Raw genomic sequence first — 24,114 nt, 5'->3', positions numbered from 1 at the left:
GGCGAACCAGAACAGCACACGGAAACGCCGTTTACCTTCCCGCCGGAGTGGTACCTATTTATCTACTTGCACTTTGACGTGCTTTCGAACTGCTAGGTTGGCAGGAGCAGGGACTGAGCAACGGGAGCTCACCCCGTCGTGGGGATTCGAACCACCGACCTTCTGATCGGCAAGCCCTAGGCTCTGTGGTTTAACCCACAGCGCCACCCGTGTCCCTAAAATGGTATATAGATGACTGCAATCCAGTTACTTAGTGGGGATTATTTCCAAGCAAACAAATGTTGTTTTTGTTTTTAAAAAGTCAGAAAAGGATAGTATAAATGTTTACACACGCATACACATACAAAAATGACAACACATACAAAAATGACACCTGTAATCTAGATGTTTCCCTTGAATTGCTGTTAATCTCCTCCTCATGTTGATTACTATTCATGCATGTTTGTCCTGCTTTTAGTTCCTGTTAGCTACTTACCATATAAGTATCTGGAGAGAAAGGTAGGGTATAAATAAGATATATATAAATCTCTGCCTGCTGCCTTTCAGAAAGCTTTCTCATTCTTTGGGTTTTCTCCTCTATTTTCTATCCTCCCTCGCACCTTCTCATGACACCTTTTACACAGTTAATGAGTCTGGCTGCTGGAACAGCTCTTTTAGTGCTGACGGCAGATTCCTGCAAGACTAATGGGACAGGAACAACAAACATAAATCAGGACATTTCTCCAAGAATCACTTAACATCTCTCTGCCCAGCCCCATCCACTGCATGTTTTATGCTGCCAAGACGAACACATAACTTTTAGTACAAGATTTAGCAGCAGGGAATGAACAGCCTCACCAAAGACTTTAAAGGTGTGTGCCTTTGCATGTGAGAGTTCAGGAAGATTCAGATCTATCAGTGATGGGTGCTTCTAGGCAGGATTTTAATCTGCACATGGGCCATTAGTTTTGGGGATTGTTGTTGTTTTTTACTTGCTGGATTTTCCCTAGATAAGGTCCAGTATCCGACCAGCCCTTTCCACATATTATTATTCTCATTTTCTTTATACAGTCATACCTCAGGTTAAATGTGCTTCAGGTTGAGCTTTTTCTAGTTACTCTCCGTGGCGACCCAGAAGTAACGGAGCATGTTACTTCTGAGTTTCGCCGCTCGCGCATGCGCAGATGCTCAAAATGGCGTCATGCGCGGAAGCGGCAAAACATGACCCGCGCAGATGCGTCTTACATTCTATTCAGGATGTGAATGGGGCTCCGGAATGGATCCCGTTCGCATCCAGAGGTACCACTGTAGTTCCAGGTATATGGTGATGCTCAAAAGCCTTCCCTGAAGTGTGACTTTGCCATTTGATAATGTATCATGTTACAAAAGTCAGGTGCCTGCCCCTCTCTCTCTGCCGAGCGGTAGCAAGAGCCATGGGGTACCAGGCACCCACACAGGGTCTGCCTCCCTTTGGAGAAAGGAATACATGGAGGAGACTGTCATGAAATATGGTTTATTCACCTATTTACACCCTCAGTCTGCATGGAGGAAGTACAGATCTTACAGCATGGTCGTTTCAAGAGGGACTTGCCGCCAGCTTCCCCCAAAATGGATCTCGGCTCTTCCTCCTGCTTCTCCTTCCCAGCACCCTTGCTTTAAAATGGCCTTTTTCTGTCCCCATCACCTTAGTAACATCTGACTCCCCAGGCCAAAGGATTCCTCCTCTATGGCCTGTCAGCACCTTTTGTCATGTTAACAGGTTTGCTCTTCACTAAGCCAGCCAGGCTGGTTTCCATAAGCCAGGCCAGGAATTCCCCGTCTGACAGAGCTCTGCAGCTTGTATACCAGTGGCATAGCGGGGAGTGGGGGCTGTCACCCCGGGCAGATTTGGGGGAGGTGGTGCCACCAGGTGCCCCCAGAACAGGCTCCCATTGGGCAGGCTCCAGCGTGTGAAGCTCTGATCCGGGAGCGCAGTGGAGGAGTCAGCAGCAGAGAGTACTGCCCCTCTCCTTGGCTGGACTGCGGTGAGGGGCAACGGGCTCCGTCTCTGCCCTGCCCCACCTTGGGGATGCGCCATGCACATTTGCACCGGGCACCGGAAGCATGCGCTCCGCCACTGGCTTGTACTTAAATCCATATCCCCAAATCCTAGAATTTATTAATTTCTAGGGTTGGGGGGTCCCCCCTTAAGTCTATAACACCACTGTGTTTGTATAATGTGGTGTTTTAAAGATTTGTTTTTATATTGGCTGCGTATATATTTATTTCTGGGAGGGACGCGGGTGGCGCTGTGGGTTAAACCACAGAGCCCAGGACTTGCCGATCAGAAGGTCGGCGGTTCGAATCCCCACGACGGGGTGAGCTCCCGTTGCTCTGTCCCTGCTCCTGCCAACCTAGCAGTTCAAAAGCACATCAAAGTGCAAGTAGATAAATAGGTACTGCTCTGGTGGGAAGGTAAACGGCGTTTCCGTGCGCTGCTCTGGTTTGCCAGAAGCGGCTTAGTCATGCTGGCCACATGACCTGGAAGCTGTATGCCGGCTCCCTCGGCCAATAAAGCGAGATGAGCGCCAAAACCCCAGAGTCGACCAAACAAGCAGGATGAGTGCATCCAGAACGTACATCCTACCTGGCCCTCAGTCCAGGCCAACACATCTTGAGGACTAGAGAGGTAAACACAGCTCAGCAGTCATGTATTGTTGATGCCTAGGACTAGGAAAGCAGTAAAGTTCTTACATCACAATCTAGTATATGATTTATGAGTTGCATTCAACTGAGTGGGTTTGTGGACCTGCCTTGGTTTCACCCTGGAGGTAATTCTTAAAACCAACAGATCCCTACTTGTGTGCCTGATCAGAGAGGCTTCTAAAATACAGTGGTACCTCGGGTTACAGACGCTTCAGGTTACAGACTCTGCTAACCCAGAAATAGTACCTTGGGTTAAGAACTTTGCTTCAGGATGAGCGCAGCAGCAGCGCAGAGGCAGCAGGAGGCCCCATTAGTTAAAGTGGTACCTCAGGTTAAGAACAGTTTCAGGTTAAGAACGGACCTCCAGAACAAATTAAGTTCTTAACCCACTATATATCCAAACAGACAAAAGAGGACAAACCAGCGAAGGACACATTTTACAACACAGTAAAAAAACCAGAATTGAGACAGCAGTGAGAGAACGAAAGACAGTAAAAGCAGGATCCATTTCTCCAAGTTGTTTTTAATGTTAAAAATGAAGTGAACTCATGAACCCCAGCTCAGGAGACTCATTCCTCGGCTTCAAGGAATAGATGCTATCATTTCTGCCTCTGTGCTAGCAAACTGCACTTCTAATTTTTTTTTTACAGAATAAATAATAAATAATAATAATAATGTGTATGGGAAATTAGGCTGGTGCTGCCATTTCCCATCACTATGCTGCTGGTGCAGAAACTACAGGAAGTGTGCAGTGAAGGGCAGGTTGGATTAACTGAGGGGCAGGGAGGGCCAAATGTCATCGCCAGCACAGCCCACTGGGCAGACAGGTTTAAACCTTCCCAACCCAGTAAGCATGAACTGGAAGAAAACAGCTGACTGCTTCTCAGCTGATCTGATGGTGGTGTGGCTTTCTGCCTGCTGTGTGGGGCAAGGAGCTTTAAACCCAGCGTGAGACAAAGGGAAGGAAAGTCAGGCCCTCACTACTATTCACCATATTGGTACGGATCATCTGAGTGAGAGATAGGCTTTCATCTTGCTTTAAATCTCACTGCCCTGCCCGGGGATGAAAATATCCCGCTTCTCAGCTGAGCTGAACAGGTTGGGGAGGGGCACCAACTTGGCCCCATCCCCTACGGATCTGGCCCGGCCACTGCTGGAGTGTGACCCCATGATCTTTCTTCCCAAGTAATCTCATCCTTCAGATGAAATGTCTTCCTGTCCCTTTCTAAAGAAGAGCACCCCTGCCCAGGATCTGAGCCAGTGCTTCTAATTGGCAACATGCAGAATTATTTAATTCTGTTTCCGCCAGTTTGACAGCAGTCGTTGAATAATTGAGCAACATCTGGGTTCATTAGCGCTCCAGTAGGAGGAAGGATTATGGAAGACCGTTTTCTCTGGCTAAAAAGAAAAGAGAAGAGTTGATATTACAGTGGTACCTCGGGTTACATATGCTTCAGGTTACATACGCTTCAGGTTACAGACTCCGCTAACCCAGAAATAGTACCTCGGGTTAAGAACTTTGCTTCAGGATGAGAACAGAAATCGGGCTCCAGCAGTGCAGCGGCAGCAGGAGGCCCCATTAGCTAAAGTGGTGCTTCAGGTTAAGAACAGTTTCAGGTTAAGAACAGACCTCCAGAACAAATTAAGCACGTAACCAGAGGTACCACTGTACATAGAAATCACAAGAAGTAATAAGAAACTCCCTCACAGGAGTGTCTTAACAACCAATATAGCTTTGGGGTGTTTGTTAGCTCAGTTCCCAGAATATGTTTTGCTGTTGCATATTTATCTGGAATGTTCCCAGACTCAGCACGGATACTCCTGTTATTTTTAAGACTGCAGTCTTCAAATATCACCTAGCAATGAGCATGTGCATGGCTTTTATTTTAATGCCGTTTGCTTAATGGACAGCAGCCATGTGGAATCTTATCTACAGCAACACCACTTAGCATCAACTACCCAACCCCAGAGGGTGCTCTGTTTCAGCAGCTGCCCCATGGCTTTTGAGCCGTCTTAGGGGTAATTCCAGAAATTCTGCTCACCTCCCTGATAAAGGAGGATCTTAAACTATTTCAATATGTTACGGCTGCAGCTAGGATCCTCGTGGCTCAAAAGTGGAAATTACAGGAGACCCCAACAGTATTGGAGTGGCAGACTAAATTTTTTGAGTATGCAGAATTAGCTAAAATGACTTATAAAATTCGAGACCAAAAAGGGACAAAGTTTGAAGAAGAGTGGGGTAAATTTGTTGCATATATAAGAATTAACTGTAGAAGTCTAAAAACTGTAGTAGGGTTAACATAAATCCTGTGATGTGTATAGAAGGTAAATAAGAATCTACAAGAGAAGTTATAAACTAAGAACACTGAAGCAGGGAAGGATGGAAATCTGGGCGTGAATTTACGCAGTGTAAATAAGATGATATAATATGATGATTGTAAAAGATTAAGTTTTATTTATGTTTGTGAAAAAACCAATAAAAATATTTGGGGGGGGGGACAACAGAAATTCTGCTCACCTCCCATGAACCCCTTCCATTATCTCACTTCTGCCCATGTGCACATTGTGTATCATTATGTCGCTGGACTTAGTTGTTGTATCAGTTTCCTGACTCTGTTCTGTTCTCATTTGGGAAAGATAAAGTTTTTATTTGGTTTCCTGACTGGTGTGCCAAAGCCTTCTATGGCATGTGCCCCCTTTGGGAAGGCATGTGTGGACTAGGACCAGGTGATATCTGGTTTTCTGCATCGCAATATATCACCAGCTAAACATTGTGATATATCACAATGTCTGAAACAAGGATGGAGCTATGTAGAGACATTGCCCGGCTTCGCAGTTTTCCCCTCATTGTGATTTTTGCATAGCATACACATATATACATCATGATTTGCAATATATTGCCAGGTCAAAAATTATGAAACCCATATTGCGATATAGACTCAGATCGGTTTTGGATGATATATCGATATATTGCTCAGCCCTAGTGTGGACATCTCTTGCTCTGTATGCAGAGACTTTTCAGATGTGTTTTTGTCTTCCTCCCTCAGCTCAGGGCTTATCCACCTTTCCTCTTGTTCGGTTGCTTCCCCCATCTCCGGGGAAAACTGCTCTTGAGCGCTCAGTCGGAGCAAACGGCAATTCAGAGAATACCATTTGTTCCAATCTACTGCTAAAGAGCAGGTTTTCCCTCGGAAAGGGGAAAACCTCTTGGACCCCTGCCTAGAAAGCGTGTCAGTAAAGAGCACAGACCTGTGCTTTTTAGACACAGCCCGAGCGGAAGTGTGGACAAGCTTTGCATCAGTACATAAAAAGGTAAAGGGACCCTTGACCATTAGGTCCAGTCGTGGCCGACTCTGGGGTTGCGGCGCTCATCTCACTTTATTGGCCGAGGGAGCCGGCGTACAGCTTCCGGGTCATGTGGCCAGCATGACTAAGCCTCTTCTGGCGAACCAGAGCAGCGCACGGAAACGCCGTTTACCTTCCCATTTATCTACTTGCACTTTGACGTGCTTTTGAACTGCTAGGTTGGCAGGAGCAGGGACCGAGCAACGGGAGCTCCATCGTTGATGCCTGGAAGGGAGAGGAGAGGGGGAAATGGCTTCAAGAAGAGGAGACAGATAATTTTCACCACTATCTCTTGATGTGCGGTCTTGGTGTGTGCGTGTGCGCATAACCGGCTTGGCCTCAATACTCCTGGAGGCTGTCGTTTAGCTTGCGTATTCAAGTCAAGTAATATTAAGCTGTTTGCACTGATAGACTTAGCTGTTGCAGGTTGTAGACAGCAGGATTTTGGATCATTCTTCAAGTTCATGCATCTTCCTCAGCTGTCTGCAGACTCTCTAATGTCATTTTATTTAATAGCCAGTCATTTTTATAATTTATCTGTCCTGCTTTTAATAGTGTTTCATTTATTTATTTTTCACATTGCTCCCATATTGTTTTATGAGAGGGTAAAGGTAAAGGTAAAGGGATCCCTGACCATTAGGTCCAGTCATGACCGACTTTGGGGTTGCGGCGCTCATCTCACTTTATTGGCCGAGGGAGCCGGGGTACAGCTTCAGGGTCATGTGGCCAGCATGACGAAGCCGCTTCTGGCGAACCAGAGCAACGCACAGAAATGCCATTTACCTTCCTGCCGGAGCGGTACCTATTTATCAACTTGCACTTTGACGTGCTTTTGAACTGCTAGGTTGGCAGGATCAGGGACCGAGCAACGGGAGCTCACCCTGTCGCAGGGATTCGAACCGCCGACCTTCTGATTGGCAAGTCCTAGGCTCTGTGGTTTAACCCACAGCACCATCTACGTCCCTTATGAGAGGGTAGTACAGTATATAACTACTTTTACAAATAAATAAGTAATGGGACCTACACACATGGCCATATATATTAAGCCAGCCTATTTAATTCTTAGAATTGTAGAGGTGGAAGGTATCCCGAGGGTCATTTAGACCAACTTCCTGCAATGCAGGAAACTTCATTCATCCCATTTATTTCTCCTGCAGAGAAGAGAATGCACAAGCTGGGCCTGTTCCTCTGTAGGGCTATGTGATAAATTGTCATATTGTTGAATACCGGTATTGAAATAGCATTGTGATAAGTGTTTCAACAATGCAGTATACAGTTGTACCTCAGGTTACAGACGCTTCAGGTTACAGACTCCGCTAACCCAGAAATAGTTCCTCAGGTTAAGAACTTTGCTTCAGGATGAGAACAGAAATTGTGTGGCGGCAGCAGGAGGCCCCATTAGCTAAAGTGGTGTCTCAGGTTAAGAACAGTTTCAGGTTAAGAACAGACCTCCGGAACGAATTAAGTACTTAACCTGAGGTACCACTGTACTGGTGAACAAAAGGTTGAGACTTGACAGCTTCCCAGGGGAAAGCTAATGTTGTAAGCCAAAAATGGCTTATCTTCTGAGTTTAAGCCAATAAAACTCGGAGGCAAGAGGAGTTAGGTGGCCATTGTTGTTTATTGCAAAGCAATAGGTACCAGTCAAATCTTTTCGCAAAACTGCAACACCGCCCAAGGGTCCGGGCGGTGGTATTTATAACATTTCAAACAAAGGATTTCCATTTTCACCAATCATGTACATCATTACCTCATTTCATGTTTAATACACATGCACAATAAGCACTAGCAATTTCTGTTGATTCAGCTCTGATTCCCACCGCTTGTAATATTGTGTTAGTATGCATGTTGGCAACCTATGTTACGTGTAGCCGTTTGCACCATGTAGCAACTTATGTTCTAGTTTATGAGCTGTATCTTTGTGATTCACATATGAGCTGTACTTCTGCCCTGGTGGGGGGGGGGGGCGGCAACTTGCAAAATCATCAGTTTCATAAAGCATCAGGTTACCATAAATTCTCTATTAGAAGCACACTCAAGGATTTATAGGGGTTCACATTATTATATTTATTGTGGCCCTTTGGACCACGACCACACAACTTCCTTACATTTAGGTTTGGCCTCATTGAAGGGCGGCATTTCAATAGGAGTCGGAAGATGAGAGTACCCCCTAAACATTTTTAAAGAAAAAAAGCACTGGGTAGGACACCTGCCCTATAGCCATCTGTAGCATCTGTGTCACTGATGAGAAATCTGTGAAAACAGAGAAATGACATCATTCTCATGGCTTGGCAGAACCCACAGCTTAAGCTTGCTAAATTTTCACTGTCCCCACACTGTGGTTAATCTTTGTGGGGGTATGGCTGGCTATTATTCTGGTCCCTATTTCCATGCCTTACACATAACCAGAAGGAAGTAATCTACCACATACATTTGGAGAAAAAACTTAAATGGTTTTTCCTCTGAGCATTCATTAGAAACATCTCATTTGCTCCCTGCCCCCCATTCCCAATCTTTACTATTGGTCCTTGCCCTTATTGCCTATTAATCCCTTCAGTTGTCACCACTTGGGGCACACAAGTGTCCCTGAACTTTAAAAAAAATGCATAAACTGCAATGCAAACCATGTTTTGTTGGAAGTAAATCCAATCCCCACACAGCAGAGAGGCCCAACTGGCTTGGACCAGAAATTTAGTGGCACCAGCAGACCGCAGACAATTCTTCTAGCAGAGGTTTGGCATCCTTTAGACTTTCAGGCATCTCTTGAAGATTTTTTAATCTGTAATCTACGCAACTGTTTAACATTTCCTTGTGCATTCCATCATTCGAACAACAAAATGCTTCTATATTGCTGTTTTGCCGATTTCACAGGGTCCCCGGACATTTCACCGTCTATTAATCCCTGTGCCACCACTTTATTTCACTCTGCCACCACCCAGGCCCTACCTGGGACAATACTGAGTCCAGTCAGGGTTAAATTGGAACATAAACTTCTGTTTATTTATTGCAGTTTAACAAGTGTGTGGTTTCATAAATGGTATCGGTCAGTTACAATCATGGGGTGCCTATCCAGACCTATAACTTCCGCTACCTGCTCTCCCTCACTAAACCACTTCTCAGATATTTACTCGTCTTCCTAGCTCCTAACTGTTCCTGACTCACCTTATTTCACTACACTAACTCAACCTACCCACAGACTCTATCCCAGTTCACTCCCACTCCAACCACCCAACTCCCAATGAACTCTCCCCCTTCGCCCCTCCTAGAGCTGATTTTATAGTCCCTCTGACTCCACCCCCTGGGTTCTGATTGGGTAACCTGTTTAACTATTTCACCTCCAGCACTCTATGTTAACGTCACAGCTGTATACTATCTTGATACTTTATGAGAGGGCAGTATCTAACCACTTTTTTAAATAAATAAAGATAAATTTGGTTGAGTAGAGGTTGCTTCCAGTCAAGTGTGCTCAGGACTACTTAGAAGTAAAACCATGGAACCTCCACTATAATATATTAACAGGTCATCCCCCTCCCCATTATGTGTCAGTTTGCATTTCTTGGCGCAGAAAGTATTGATCTGATGTGTGGAGATCTTTCCTATTCTGATTAATACAAGAGGATTCTAGAAGCTACTAGAAGTTTCTCTGTGTGAGAGAAGCAGGCAGAAGCTTCATGACTGTTTGGGTTATACCTTCTGGGAAGCTGGTTTGAACTGGTTCTCTTATCTCTTCCAATTAAGGTCATGCTGACTATAAATATAGGCCAGAAGGAGCCTGGTCTTACTTTCTCTCTTCCTTCTGGTGTGGTGTTCTGTACATAGTGTTAAGGTTTAGTCTTGTTATAAGTTTTTAAATTTTTGTAAGTGCTACAACTGGATTTTTATGGACTGTGCCAATCTTGAATGTATTTGGATTTGTGACCACTACGCTCGTTTGCCTTCAGCACAAGTAAAGCTCTGCTGGATAATAATAATTTTTTATTTATACCCCGCCCTCCCCAGCCAAGGCCGGGCTCAGGGCAGCTAACAAGCAATAATAAAAACAAGTTGAATGAATACAACTTAAAAAAACAAAATTAAAATACAACATTAAAATATTGAAACATTAAAATGTAGCCTCATCGCAGGAGGAGAAGGAAAGGAAAAAAGAAAGAGAGGGAGGGAGGGAATCAAATTGGCTCCAAGCCAAAGGCCAGGCGGAACAACTCTGTCTTACAGGCCCTGCAGAAAGAAATCAGATCCTGCAGGGCCCTGGTCTCATGAGGCAGAGCGTTCCACCAGGCCGGGGCCAGTGTTGAAAAGGCCCTGGCTCTGGTTGAAGCTAATCTAACTTCCTTAGGGCCCGGGACCACTAGGGTGTTGCTACTCTTGCCTCTGGTCTAATTTTGGGAACTGTTCTATGTGTTTAAGTTTTTCCTCCACACGTATGACATTACGTTGTTCTTTCCTTTTGGGTGCAGGTAATCTATGCCTTGAACACTAGAAATGATGAGCATGAGGCCAGCATCCAAGCTCTCAAAGAGGCCCACCAAGAAGAGGTTCAGCACATCCTCGATGAGACAAGGGAAACTCTCCTCCAGTACAAAAGCAAACTGGAGGAAGCAGAGGCGCTCCAGAAGCACATCCAGACCCTTGAAGAAACATTGGAAAAACATAGGAGGCTGAAAGAGGTGGTACCTTCAGAATTCACCATGTGCAAAAGGCAGATGGGAGAGAGGGAACCACAAAGAGAGGACAATCTAGTAGATGAGAAGGTTGTCCTCCCCAAGCAGATGGCACACACGAAGCTCAGCTTCGAGAATGGAATCCAGTCTTCAAGTGAGGAGTCCAATGAGCTTGCCAACAAACACTGGGCATTTGCAGGAGACATGCTGGATTGCAAGGAGGAGTTAAGCGAAATGGCCAGCGTGGAAACACAGGCAGCCCACCTCAAGTGGGAGAAGCAGAAACTCGCCAGTGAATTTGCCGAGAAAGTCAGGCAGCTCCAAGCCTCCCACGAGAGGGAGAAAGAAACTTGGAGGAAGACCATGCACCAATCCCTGGCTGATTCATGCAGAGAATGGCAGCAAAGGGAACTGGAGCAGAGGAAAAATTACCAGGCCCGAGAAGCTGCCTCCCAGCAGCAGGTGAAGAAACTGGAGGCTGACCTGGTGGCAAAAGGCCAGCGAATCTGTGAAATGAATAAGTGTTGCCAGAAGCAGAAGGAGAAGATGCAGGTAGGACCATAACTCTAGAGCAAGTGACAAAAGCTTTTTATTGCTTTGCACCTTGAGTCGTCAAGTCATCAGCATGCTTCTAAATCTATGAAATGAGTTCCTGACAGCCAATAATATAATAATAATAATAATGAATTTTATTTACCGTATTTTTCGTCCCATAGGATGCACCGGCCCATAGGACGCACCTAGATTTGGGGGGGGGGGGATAAGGGGGAAAATTTATTTTCCCCCCCAGGCACGGGGCTGGGGCGGGGGAAGCCCGAGCTTCCCCCGACCCCAGCCCCCAGAACAGGCAGCTCTCCACAAGCAGTGGGAGACCGGCGCAACGTTGCACAGCTTTCCCACCGCTTGCGGAGAGCTTCCTGAAGCCTGGAGAGCGAGAGGGGTCGGTGCACACCGACCCCTCTCGCTCTCCAGGCTTCAGCGAAAGCCTGCATTCACCCCGTAGGACGCACACACATTTCCCCTTCATTTTTGGAGGGGAAAAAGTGCGTCCTATAGGGCGAAAAATACGGTATATCCTGCCTTCTGAAGCCGGGCTCAGGGCAGCTAACAACAATGAAATAGTACAACATACTAAACATACTTGGCCAAGGATGGCCAAGAGTGAAAATTCATGAGGGGGCTGTGTGCAGCTCTCACCAGAGCCATTCAAAGCAAATGGCTGCCGTTTAGGGGGAAAAAAATATATAATACTACATTTGAGGAGACCAATACAGTGGTACCTCGGGTTAAGAACTTAATTCGTTCTGGAGGTCTGTTCTTAACCTGAAACTGAAGCACCACTTTAGCTAAAGGGGCCTCCCACTGCTGCCGCGCCGCCGGAGCACGATTTCTGTTCTTATCCTAAAGCAAAGTTCTTAACCCGAAGTAATATTTCTGGATAAAAAAAATCCTTCCAGTAGCACCTTTAAGACCAACTAAGTTAGTTCTTGGTATGAGCTTTCGTGTGCAAGCACACTTCTTCAGATACACTGAAACAGAAGTTGCCAGATCCTTCTATATAGTGAGAAGGTGGGGAGGGGTATTACTCAGAAGGGTGGTGGGAATGGGAGATTGGCAGATAGCTGAGATGAGCCTGCTGACGACTCTTAACGACTGTAATAGGTCTTACAGGAAAAGGCAAGGGGTGAGAAGGTGAGAAATGGCTTAGTCATGTATAATGGGATAAGAATCCAATGTCTTTGTTCAAACCAGGTCTCTCCATGGTTTTAAGTTTGGTAATGAGTTGCAATTCAGCAGCTTCTCTTTCCAGTCTATTTCTGAAATTCCTTTGTAGTAAAACAGCTACTTTGAGATCTTGTATAGAATGTCCTGGGAGATTGAAGTGTTCTCCTACTGGTTTCTCTGTTTTGTGATTCTTGATGTCAGATTTATGTCCATTTATTCTTTGGCGTAAGGTTTGGCCTGTTTGTCCAATATAGAGAGCTGAAGGACACTGTTGGCATTTGATGCCATACACAATGTTAGATGATGAGCAATTGAATAGTCCCGAGATGGTATGTGTGATGTTGTTGGGGCCAGTAATGGTGTTGTCCGGGTGTATGTGGCAGCAAAGTTGGCATCTGGGTTTATTGCAGGCTCTGGTGCCAGTGTCCGTGTTAAGTCTGGTTGTAGTATTATTGTGGGTTAGGAGTTGTTTAAGATTGGGTGGCTGTCTGTAGGCAATGAAAGGTCTTCCTCCCAGAGCTTGAGAAAGAGAACTGTCATTGTCCAGGAGAGGTTGTAGATCTCTGATGATGCGTTGTACTGTTTTAACTTGGGAGCTGTATGTGATGACTAGAGGTGTTCTGTTATTTTCTTTTTTGGGTCTGTCTTGCAGCAAGTTCTCTCTGGGTATAAGTCTGGCTCTGTTGATCTGTTGTCTAACTTCATCTGCTGGGTATTTTAGTTCTGAAAAGGTTTGCTGTAGATCTCTTAGGTGAGAGTCTCTGTCTGTAGAATTGGAACAGATGCGGCTGTAACGTAGTGCCTGGCTATATACAATGGACTGTTTGGTATGTTTGGGATGGTAGCTAGAGGCATGTAGATATGTTTGTCGGTCAGTTGGTTTACGGTATAAGGTGGTGTCTATGCGCCCATCCTGTATTTTTATAGTAGTGTCCAAAATGATTAATGATTTTCACCCCACAATCAACCTTACAATGAATCAATCTATGCAAGAAATACATTTTTTGGACACTACTATAAAGGAATTTCAGAAATAGACTGGAAAGAGAAGCTGCTGAATTGCAACTCATTACCAAACTTAAAACCATGGAGAGACCTGGTTTGAACAAAGACATTGGATTCTTATCCCATTATACATGACTAAGCCATTTCTCACCTTCTCACCCCTTGCCTTTTCCTGTAAGACCTATTACAGTCGTTAAGAGTCGTCAGCAGGCTCATCTCAGCTATCTGCCAATCTCCCATTCCCACCACCCTTCTGAGTAATACCCCTCCCCACCTTCTCACTATATAGAAGGATCTGGCAACTTCTGTTTCAGTGTATCTGAAGAAGTGTGCTTGCACACGAAAGCTCATACCAAGAACTAACTTAGTTGGTCTTAAAGGTGCTACTGGAAGGATTTTTTTTATTTTGACTATGGCTGACCAACACGGCTACCTATCTGTAACTAATATTTCTGGGTTCACGGAGTCTGTAACCTGAAGCGTATGTAACCTGAAGCGTATGTAACCCAAGGTACCACTGTATAGCAAAGGCAAAGCTTGCGCACCATCCATAACACTGGTTGGCTTAACCTGAGCTTTGATTTCCCTTTCTGAAGGGGGCAGTTTTTTTTAAGTTCTGTCCCCCACCAAAAGAAAACTGATGGAGCTGAGCTAAGGATGCAAAGCTAAGTCCAGTGGCAGCACCTGACACCTTTGGGTTTCGTCATACCATCAGGACCCATCAGAACTGGCACCCATCCAGGGCCCTTTGCAGTGGGTGACTGAGAGCCGCCATTTTAATGCCTCACAAGTGCCCCACTGGGCATCCCAAGGCATTGTGGGAAATTAAAAACAGCAGCTTGTAGCAACATTTTGCTGCTGTCAGGTAAGCACGCAGTTGGGGAGCAGCAGAATGGGCCCCCCCTGGAACCCATTGCTGTCCATGGCTGCCTCCATCCTAAACGCATCTTCTGGATTGTGAGGGGCATTTTCTCTCCTGTGGTCAGTGTGAGGTAACAGGAGGCGGGACCTCAGTTTCTCCAGCAGAGGCAATGGGCAGGAAGGGGGCAGGAGATGGATGGAAGAAGAAGCTGTAAGCCCCTACTCTTTGCTGTCCCATTCATCTTCAGCTATAGCTGTTGTAGCATGAGGAGTTGGGAGCAGAATCAGGACAGCTTCTCTGCTAGATTAGAAAGTGCAACCAAGCTACGTTTTAATGTGTGTAGCTTGTAATTGCCTTTCCCTTTTTTACTCTTAGCAATTACCGGCATGCCAAATTGGACAACCTTTACAGGAAACGCGGCACAAGGGGAAGGCAGGTTTATCTCATCCCTCTCCGGAGTTATTGGAATCAGTAATCCCCTATGCAGCTAGAATGACATGGGGGGGAAATTCCTATTGGTGTCCATGGGAAGGTTTTTTTCCTAAGGATTGTAGCCAAATTAGGATGGGGACTGGAATTTCCTTCTGATCGTGCTGTGAGGGAAGAGGTAAGTTTACATGTTGCATTTCTGTCACACCTATAATTGATAAAAGTTCATTTGTTTTTAAAGAAGAGTTACCGTATTTTTCGCTCTACAAGACGCACCTAGTTTTTGGAGGAAGAAAACAAGAAAAAAAATATTCTGAATCCCAGAAGCCAGAACAGCAAGAGGGATCGCTTCTGGGATAGCCGTGTGAAGTCTGCATTCACTCCATAAGACACACACACATTTCCCCTTACTTTTTAAGAGGGAAGAGGTGCATCTTACAGAGCGAAAAATACGGTGACTACAAGCTGCACATTAAGAGTAAAGTGTAGTTTGGCACTGCCTGGGCGCATGAACTTGTAGTAAGTGGGGTTTGAAAAATGGATGGAAACCTACATTCTTTTCCACCTGCAAAGCTTTATGGGCTCGATTTAAATGATGTGGTGCTGGGGGCTACCTGTTTTTGTTGCATCAGGCCCTCATTCGCTATGCATGGGGTTAGCACACCACAAGCAGCACTCAGCTGGACTCCAGATCTCTCGAGTGATGATACGGCAAAACCACAGGGTTACATTCTTCTTGCCCACTTGCATCATATTTTAATGTAGCCTTCCAGCTGCCATCAGCCTCAAGGCATGACACATGCTGGCTGGGGCTGATGGAATGGGAACAGTTTAATGGATTTGTGTCATCTGCTTTAAAAGTCATCTAAGTAGCACTCATCCTTTTCCTTTCTTCCTCGCAGGCGCGCAACCCAGTTCCCATTACGATTGACATTTTTCTCGTTTATTACTAATTAATCAACCAACCATATCAACAAATGGATTTCAAGGCAGTATTCTTGGGAATTGAAAACCTACAATACAAAAACATAAATTGCGCACATGTTAATTGTGTCTATACATGAGCACGTTGCTTTAGGCATTTGCGATTTAGCCAAGTGAAGGCTTTATACGATCAGGGGCAGGGGGAACACAGCACACACTGCCCCCCCTTGAAAAGTGTGCCTTATGTACTTGTTACTGATTGAATAAATCTTGCAGAGAATTGACTGTGCTAGAAAGATCTCTCCCAGCAGCTAGCTTTGCAATAGTGGAAAACAACACTACACAACTGAAATAACTTAAAACTTCCGATTTTATTCCAACTCACAAGCTAACACGGGGTGTCAAAAGAAAGCAGCCATTCTCCAGAAAAAAATGTGGGCAATGCGAACAAAAGGAACATACTTTACACATTTATCATGCAAGCTTCTTTTGATTTCTTATGAAAGCTTATTTTGCTTAGGGCAGAATTCTCGGTTGGCAGAAACTTCTTTCAGTACCATGAGATTTTGTTCCCCCAGAAATTTACGTAGGATGAAAGGATGAAATGAAAGGGGTGTTTCTTGGGAAACATCAGTCTGATCATTAATTAATTCTTAAGGCAAAGTTATAGAGAGAGGACTGACACATTTCCACGATTTTCCGGATGTGTTTTCCTTCGTGTGAATATGAAGTTGTTAGAGAAAAGCAACTGAAAGGCACATTCTTGTTGCAAATGAATAATTATTATTAATTGCTAAGCTGATCTATTGAGTGGCTAAGAGTGTCAGCTAGAAAACCCCTGATTCAAAACTCATATCTGCTTAAAATTCATTCAGTGGCTTTGGCAAGCCATATTACCCTAGCACCTTTCCCTGCAAAATAGGCATAACGATACCAGCCTACCTTGTAAAGATGGTAAGGCTTGCTGAGAAAATTTCAGGAAACCACCTTGGAGCACTCTAAAGTGCTCTACAGATGCTAAGTGTTCTACTTATCGTACGATGCTAAAACACAGAGACAGATGATGTTGGTTTTTGATAGCTCCCAAGTGACCAGCTGTGAAGTGGGGACCACCAGAAAGCATTGGGACGGAATCCGTTTGTGCCGGATTTTGCCCTAAACCAAATACCAACTGCAGTAGAGGGTTTTTGCCTGGAAAAAGATAAAGGATGCGGGTGGCGCTGTGGTCTATACCACTGAGCCTCTTGGGCTTGCCGATCAGAAGGTCAGCGGTTCGAATCCCCGCGACGGAGTGAGCTCCCATTGCTCTGTCCCAGCTCCTGCCAACCTAGCAGTTCGAAATCACACCAGTGCAAGTAGGTAAATAGGTACCACTATGGGAGGAAGGTAAACGGCATTTCCGTGTGCTCTGGTTTCTGTCACGGTGTTCCGTTGTGCCAGAAGCAGTTTAGTGATGCTGGCCACATAATCTGGAAAGCTGTCTGTGGCCTGAAAGTGCGATGAGCACCGCAAGCCCATAGTCGCCTTTGACTGGACTTAACCGTCCAGGGGTCCTTTACCTTTACCTTTTACCTGGACTGCAGCTATGGAGGAAAGTGTTAAGTTCCTACATTACTCTTCCTGTAATCCCAATAATTATAAGCCACTTAAAAAAGAAGAAGAGCACCTGAATGTTAAACATATTAGCCTTCACATCTGCCTGTCTATCTGCAATTCTTCCTTGTAATGTGTGTGAGAGAGGTTGAATGCATTACACCTGTAAAGGCAAAATCCTACAGTACTTGTGCAGATCAAGCAAGCGCCCACAGGGAAACGCACCATTTAGCTGGTGAAAATTTAGCTGGTTTTGCACACACACACCCCTGTAGACCGTTACTCTTCAGCAGGTGGAGAGTAGTGGGACTGAAGCATTGAAAGGGTGGAGCTTGTGAGCAAATCCCTGCTCTCATCACATAAGCCCTTTTACAATTGATTAGGGTAATAAAGGTAAAGGGTCCCCTGACCATTAGGTCCAGTTGCGGACAACTCTGGGGTTGCGGCGCTCATCTCGCTTTATTGGCCGAGGGAGCCGGCGTACAGCTTCCGGGTCATGTGGCCAGCATGACTAAGCCGCTTCTGGCGAACCAGAGCAGCGCACGGAAACGCCGTTTACCTTCCCGCTGAAGCGGTACCTATTTATCTAGTTGCACTTCATGCTTTTGAACTGCTAGGTGGCAGGAGCAGGGACCGAGCAATGGGAGCTCACCCCGTCGCAGGGATTCGAACCACCGACCTTCTGATCGGCAAGCCCTAGGCTCTGTGGTTTAACCCGCATCCCTGATTAGGGTAATAGTTCCTACCAAATCCACCGCCATATTCCAAGACGAGAAAACTTGTGGGCTGCTGCCCTGAACAGAAACTGCAAATCATTCTTATCTCCACATGGTCAGACAGTACTTATCAAGAGGGAAAGAAATTCATTGACAACTGGGGTGCTCCCAGATCATGGAAATTATTTTTTTAAAGGCAAAAACAGCAGTCTTAAGTTTGTAATTGTGTGGTGCATTTACAGGACCTGGAAATTCGGCTCAAGGAGGCTCATCAGACGACTAAGGAGGCAAAAAGTCTCACAAAAGCACTGGAGGAGGAGCTGATTATTGCCAAAGAGAGGCTTCTGTTGCAAGAAAATGAAATACTGCATAAAACAGGTAGGACTTGCTTCCGTGCAGGGAGATGCAGAAGCGGAACATTTATGAACGTGATCTGGGATATTCCCAGTTCAAATATGACCCCAGCTATGAATTTTATATGTAGGTTTGTTATGTATGCTACTGCCCTCCCTGCTTCTGCCCCAACTGCAACATGAGAATAATAATACTGGCCTCGCCTTACAGGTCTCACAGCAACAGCCCTTAATGAACTATGTGAATGCAACACTCTTTTAAATGCATTCATCCATCGTGCACATGAAAATATAAGCACATCACACGGCATTTTTCACATTCACAGAAGCAATGGAAACGGTGCAGAACTCCCAAAGCAAGACCAGGAGCGAAGCGGAGGAACTAAAGAATCAGATCTTACCCCATCAGCAAGCAGCGTCCACCAAACAGAGCCAAGGCAAGCAAGACGGTGGAGACGTTCAGGTGCATAACCTTCACATTTCTCTTTTTGCAGATGGAGTTCTATATGATGATGCAGTTTGATAGACTAAGTTAACCGGGAGCCATTCCTTCCATTTCCATGTACCGTATTTTTCGCTCTATAAGACGCACCAGACCACAAGACGCACCTAATTTTTGGAGGAGGAAAACAAGAAAAAAAATATTCTGAATCTCAGAAGCCAGAACAGCAAGAGGGATCGCTGCGCAGTGAAAGCAGCAATCCCTTTTGCTGTTCTGGCTTCTGGGATAGCTGCGCAGCCTGCATTCGCTCCATAAGACGCACACACATTTCCCCTTACTTTTTAGGAGGGAAAAAGTGAGTCTTATAGAGCAAAAAATACGGTAAATTGCTCATGGTTCATTGCAGCTAGTCTGCAAAAGGACCTGACAACCCTTTTTCACTTCATGACAAGAACGGGCCTTTTCTGCAGTGGCTCCCTGTATGTGGAATAATAATAATAAGAATTTATTATTTATACCCCGCCCATCTGGTTGGGTTTCCCCAGCCACTCTGGGCAGCTTCCAACAAAATATTAAAATACCATCTGTTAAACACTAAAAGCTTCCCTAAACAGGGCTGCCTTCAGAATGCTCTCCCAAGGGAGGTTTTCTGCCTAAAGAGGCTCGCCTGCTCATTCCATATCGTCAGGCACCAGGCAAAAGTGTTTCTCTACATCTAGGCCGATGGCTGATTAAGCAACCCATGGCCTTTCAAATGTGTTTGTAGGATGGGGGTTATTGGTTCGTTTTTGCTTATTTGTTACGTGTTTTGTGTTCTCACTTTGTATTTTAATGTTGTGAGCCACCCTGTGGCCTTTGGATGAAGAGCGGTATACAAATTTAATAAATAAAGTAAAGTAAATACATTTCGTGGGACGCGGCTGGCGCTGTGGGTTAAACCACAGAGCCTAGGACTTGCCGATCAGAAGGTCAGCGGTTCGAATCCCCGCAACGGGGTAAGCTCCCGTTGCTCGGTCCCAGCTCCTGCCAACCTAGCAGTTCCAAAGCACGTCAAAGTGCAAGTAGATAAATAGGTACCGCTCCGGTGGGAAGGTAAACGGCGTTTCCGTGCGCTGGTCTGGTTTGCCAGAAGTGGCTTAGTCATGCTGGCCACATGACCCGGAAGCTGTACGCCGGCTCCCTCAGTGAATTAAGCGAGATGAGCGCCGTAACCCCAGAGTCAGCCACGACTGGACCTAAGGGTCAGGGGTCCCTTTGGTGTAGTGGTTAAGAGCGGTGGACTCGTAATCTGGTGAACCGGGTTCGCTTCCCCGCTCCTCCACATGCAGCTGCTGGGTGACCTTGGGCTAGTCACACTTCTCTGAAGTCTCTCAGCCTCACTCACCTCACAGAGTGTTTGTTGTGGGGGAGGAAGGGAAAGGAGAATGTTAGCTGCTTTGCGACTCCTTCGGATAGTGATAAAGCGGGATATCAAATCCCTTTTAAATACATTTAAAATACCTTTTAAATACATTTCCCTACCACTTTCCTCATTGTAAAAAGTGGTGGGAAAGGGTTTGTGGCACAAGATCTCCAAACCAACTCGTAATTGCAAGACAAGAATTTGCTGGCATGTGACTGAATCCCATCCAAAATTAGCAACCACCTGGAAGGGCCCAAGTTCTTTCTGTGCTTCTGGAATGTTCTGATGCCCTTGGGCTCCATTTTGTTATTGATGTTGGCTTCCCCTGGTCTAGTGGCTCCCTCTTCTGGCAAGCCACTATGGTTTAAATATGATGGTTTAAGGAGTAAAGTATTGATGCTCTAGCTGGAATTATCTGAGGTCCAGATCCGTATACCTGAAGGAGCATCTCCACCCCCATCGTTCAGCCTGGACACTGAAGTCCAGCTCCGAAGGCCTTCTGGCGGTTCCCTCCCTGAGAGAAGTGAAGTTACAGGGCCTTCTCGGTAGTGGCACCCACCCTGTGGAACGCCCTCCCATCAGATGTCAAGGAAATAAACAACTATCTGACTTTTAAAAGACATCTGAAGACAACCCTGTTTAGGGAAATTTTTAATGTTTGATGTTTTATCGTGGTTCTAATATTCTGTCGGGAACTGCCCAGAGTGGCTGGGGAAACCCAGCCAGATGGGCGGGGTATAAATAATAAACTATTATTATTATAAATTATTATCTCCATCTCGAGAGTCCCAGTGCCTTCCACCTACATGTGGGGTGCTAGCACATCAGGGACAAGGGTTCTGGTCTTGTTTGTGACAGTCCAGCTTTCTGCAGACGTTTCTTCCCATTGATGTTTATGTGTGTGCAGACTTCCGGCTTGTTGGATCTGCTTTTCTGTTTTGGGGGTGAAAGTTAGAGTTAAAGAACTGGGAATTGGTTGCCAGTACCAGAACTAAGCTGAGCTCGCAGTCCTTTCAAACACAGGGCCATCCTTGGTTGGCTCCCTTCATTCCAGCAGCCTCACTTAGGTGGTGGAAATAATTTTCTTGCTGCTATTGTTAAACGATTGGGAATCAGGCAATCTTGGCAATCTCCTGCAAATCACCCTGAGATCTACCTGTATACAGTGGTACCTCGGGTTACAGACGCTTCAGGTTACAGACTCCGCTAACCCAGAAATAGTACCTCGGGTTAAGAACTTTGCTTCAGGATGAGAACAGAAATCGTGCGGCAGCGGGAGGCCCCATTAGCTAAAGTGGTGTCTCAGGTTAAGAACGGACCTCCAGAATGAATTAAGTTCTTAACCCAAGGTACCACTGTACAGTTCCGGAGGTCCGTTCTGGAGGTCCGTTCTTAACCTGAAACTGTTCTTAACCTGAAGCACCACTTTAGCTAATGGGGCCTCCCGCTGCCACCGGGCTGCCAGAGCACGATTTCTGTTCTCATCCTGAAGCAAAGTTCTTAACCCGATGTACTATTTCTGGGTTAGCGGAGACTGTAACCTGAAGCGTATATAACCCGAGGTACCACTGTATTCCAATCTCACCCCAATGTATGCTTTAAAAGAGAATGAAAGACCTCTTGATTTAGTTGTAGTGTCTCTTATTTAATTGCCTGTCTTCAATAGCCTCCCCTATGTTGATAAATGTTTACCTGCATAGCTTGCATTTATATGTGTGCATTTTCTTTATTACTTGAGTTAACCCTTTTCTCTGTGGTCACTTTAATTGATGTGGCTGCGCCTTGTCACTCCAGGTAATGGCAGGTTTGGAAAAAGACGCTGTTAAGCCGCAGCAGAGGGAAGAGTTCCGCAAAACCAAACACGAGCCGGGCGAGGAGAAGATTCGTTTGAAAGCGCAGCTGGTGAAAGGTCTGGAAGACCTTGTGAAGAAGCACAGCCTTGAAATCAAATCAGCCCAAGCCTCCATGGACGCCGAGAGAAAAAAACTGCACAAGGTGGGATTGTTCTATTAATAGTGGGCTGTGATTCATCTGTTCCTTTAAATCTCTTTAGTCATGGTGACATCATTTAAATTGTTCTTCCTAGACAGGGAGCTTTAAATCACAACGAGGATTTTATTGCTGTGTTTTTCTTTTTTTAAAAAAGGAGCTGAGCTGATGTTTTCCGTTGAAATGAAAGCTTTTGCAAGAGAGGAAGGAAGGAAGGTTAGCTTACCCTTGACAGGATTCTTGTCTTCCCGGCATTGCCGTTGCTCGCCTGTGCTTCTCGTCATGACAGTGCAGTGATTAATGTAATCGCTGCCGCAACAAACAATGCAGATTGCAAATGTGTGCTCCAAACTACAGGTTTTAGGGTCCTTGCTTTTTCAAGCCTGGTATGATCCTCCTGGCTTGTTTTTCAAAACAAGAATCCTATCTTGAAGCGAGGAAGTGGCAGCACTGACTTGCCCTTGGATGGGGCAAAGGGTTCTTTAGCTCCTTCCTCTTTAGCATAAGCAGCAAAAGAGGCTTGCCCCAAGGCCGGCCCATGCATGGGGCAAGGTGAGGCGACTGCCTCAGGCAGCAGGATCCCCAAGAGCAGAAAATCCCAATGTAGATATTTATTCCCCTCTTGTTCCTGATGTAGATCTTCACTCACTTCTCACTCACTTCTTCACTCACTTCTGGAGAGGAGGGGACACCATTTTGTGGTTTGCCTCAGGTGGCAAAATGTCTTGGGCCAGCCCTGGCTTGCCCTAATTCACAGGCCCCCTTCCTGCCTCAAGTGTCCTAAGTGGTTCCAGATAGATAATAAATGGCTGGGGGGGGGGGAGTGAGGACCTGAATTGAAAGAAGATCTGGGTTATGCTGTTTATTTGGGGAAATAAGTGAATTTAAGACACGTGGAGGTTATTGGGGGGTAATTAATATGGGAAATCGACGGGGAATGTAATTGATTGAGGGAAAGATCTGCTGGGAAACTAATTGGGGATGATCTGAAGTGGGATGCAAAGTAATTGAAAAATTGGTCTGGAGAGAATTGAATGGGAAATGAGTTGGCTGGTGACATTTAAGTTTTAAATTTGCATCTATATATGTCTATATTTTTCCTGCCAACCTAGCAGTTTGAAAGCACGTCAAAGTGCAAGTAGATAAATAGGTAACGCTCCGGCGGGAAGGTAAACGGCGTTTCCGTGCGCTGCTCTGGTTCGCCAGAAGTGGCTTAGTCATGCTGGCCACATGGCCTGGAAGCTGTACGCCGGCTCCCTCGGCCAATAAAGCGAGATGAGCACTGCAACCCCAGAGTCAGCCACGACTGGACCTAATGGTCAGCAGTGCCTTTACCTTGCCTATGTCTATATTTTAGCATACACAAATGTTATGCAAATTTCTGTCTGTGGGGCCCATGCCCTAAATCTTTAAATCTGTTATTGTCATCTGCCGTGGAGACCAAGCCAAAAGAAGGAGTAGAAACTAATGAAGAATTGAATATATTCCCCACCAAAAGTGTCCCCTAGTTCTTGGAAAAGAGATAAGTAACTATTCAACCTTTAGAAGACATCTGAAGGCAGCAATTGTATAGGGAAGTTTTAAAATGTTTAATGTTTTATTACGTTTTTATATATGTTGGAAGCCGCCCGAGTGCCTGGGGTTAACAAATCATCATCGTTATTGTAAATGAAATTAATCAGAGTGTTGGATGGGCTGTTTTAGTGGTCCCCACAGAGATTTGCCTTGTCAGCTCCCTCTTCTTGGTTCACCAACAGGCAAACCCACTTTATATCCAGAAGCTTTTCCCACCTAGTAATACTGATGCTGGTGGTGGTTTTGTTGGAGGGGATTTAGAAATCTTTGTCTTACCTGATGTACAGCTTTCTGTATTGGAATGGCATTTTTCTTTTCTTTTGTGAGTTCAATACATGTACAATACATAAGTAATAGTGGAAAGTTGTACTGTAGCCCTGGTCTCTCTCTACATATGCCACTGCAAGATTGTTGTCCAACTGTGCAGAA

General features: G+C 45.4%; 1 protein-coding gene across 3 annotated transcripts in view; it reads left to right on the top strand.

The window, feature by feature from the left end:
* The window catches only part of FAM184B (family with sequence similarity 184 member B), a 73,313-nt gene that overhangs the window by 16,020 nt on the left and 33,179 nt on the right, over positions 1 to 24,114 (top strand). For all 3 annotated transcript variants that reach the window (XM_081019856.1, XM_081019855.1, XM_081019854.1), the window contains exons 2-5: positions 10,467 to 11,222; positions 18,167 to 18,302; positions 18,604 to 18,740; positions 21,916 to 22,116. In XM_081019856.1, the coding sequence (XP_080875982.1) occupies positions 10,467 to 11,222; positions 18,167 to 18,302; positions 18,604 to 18,740; positions 21,916 to 22,116 (1,230 nt within the window). The remainder of the gene's footprint in view (positions 1 to 10,466; positions 11,223 to 18,166; positions 18,303 to 18,603; positions 18,741 to 21,915; positions 22,117 to 24,114) is intronic.

The sequence above is a fragment of the Podarcis pityusensis genome (genome assembly GCF_964106645.2).
Source record: "Podarcis pityusensis genome assembly, chromosome: 9".
In the NCBI taxonomy this organism is placed as follows: domain Eukaryota; kingdom Metazoa; phylum Chordata; class Lepidosauria; order Squamata; family Lacertidae; genus Podarcis; species Podarcis pityusensis.
The sequence above is the reverse complement of the archived record's forward strand: the minus strand, read 5'-3'. Positions and strand labels throughout refer to the sequence as shown.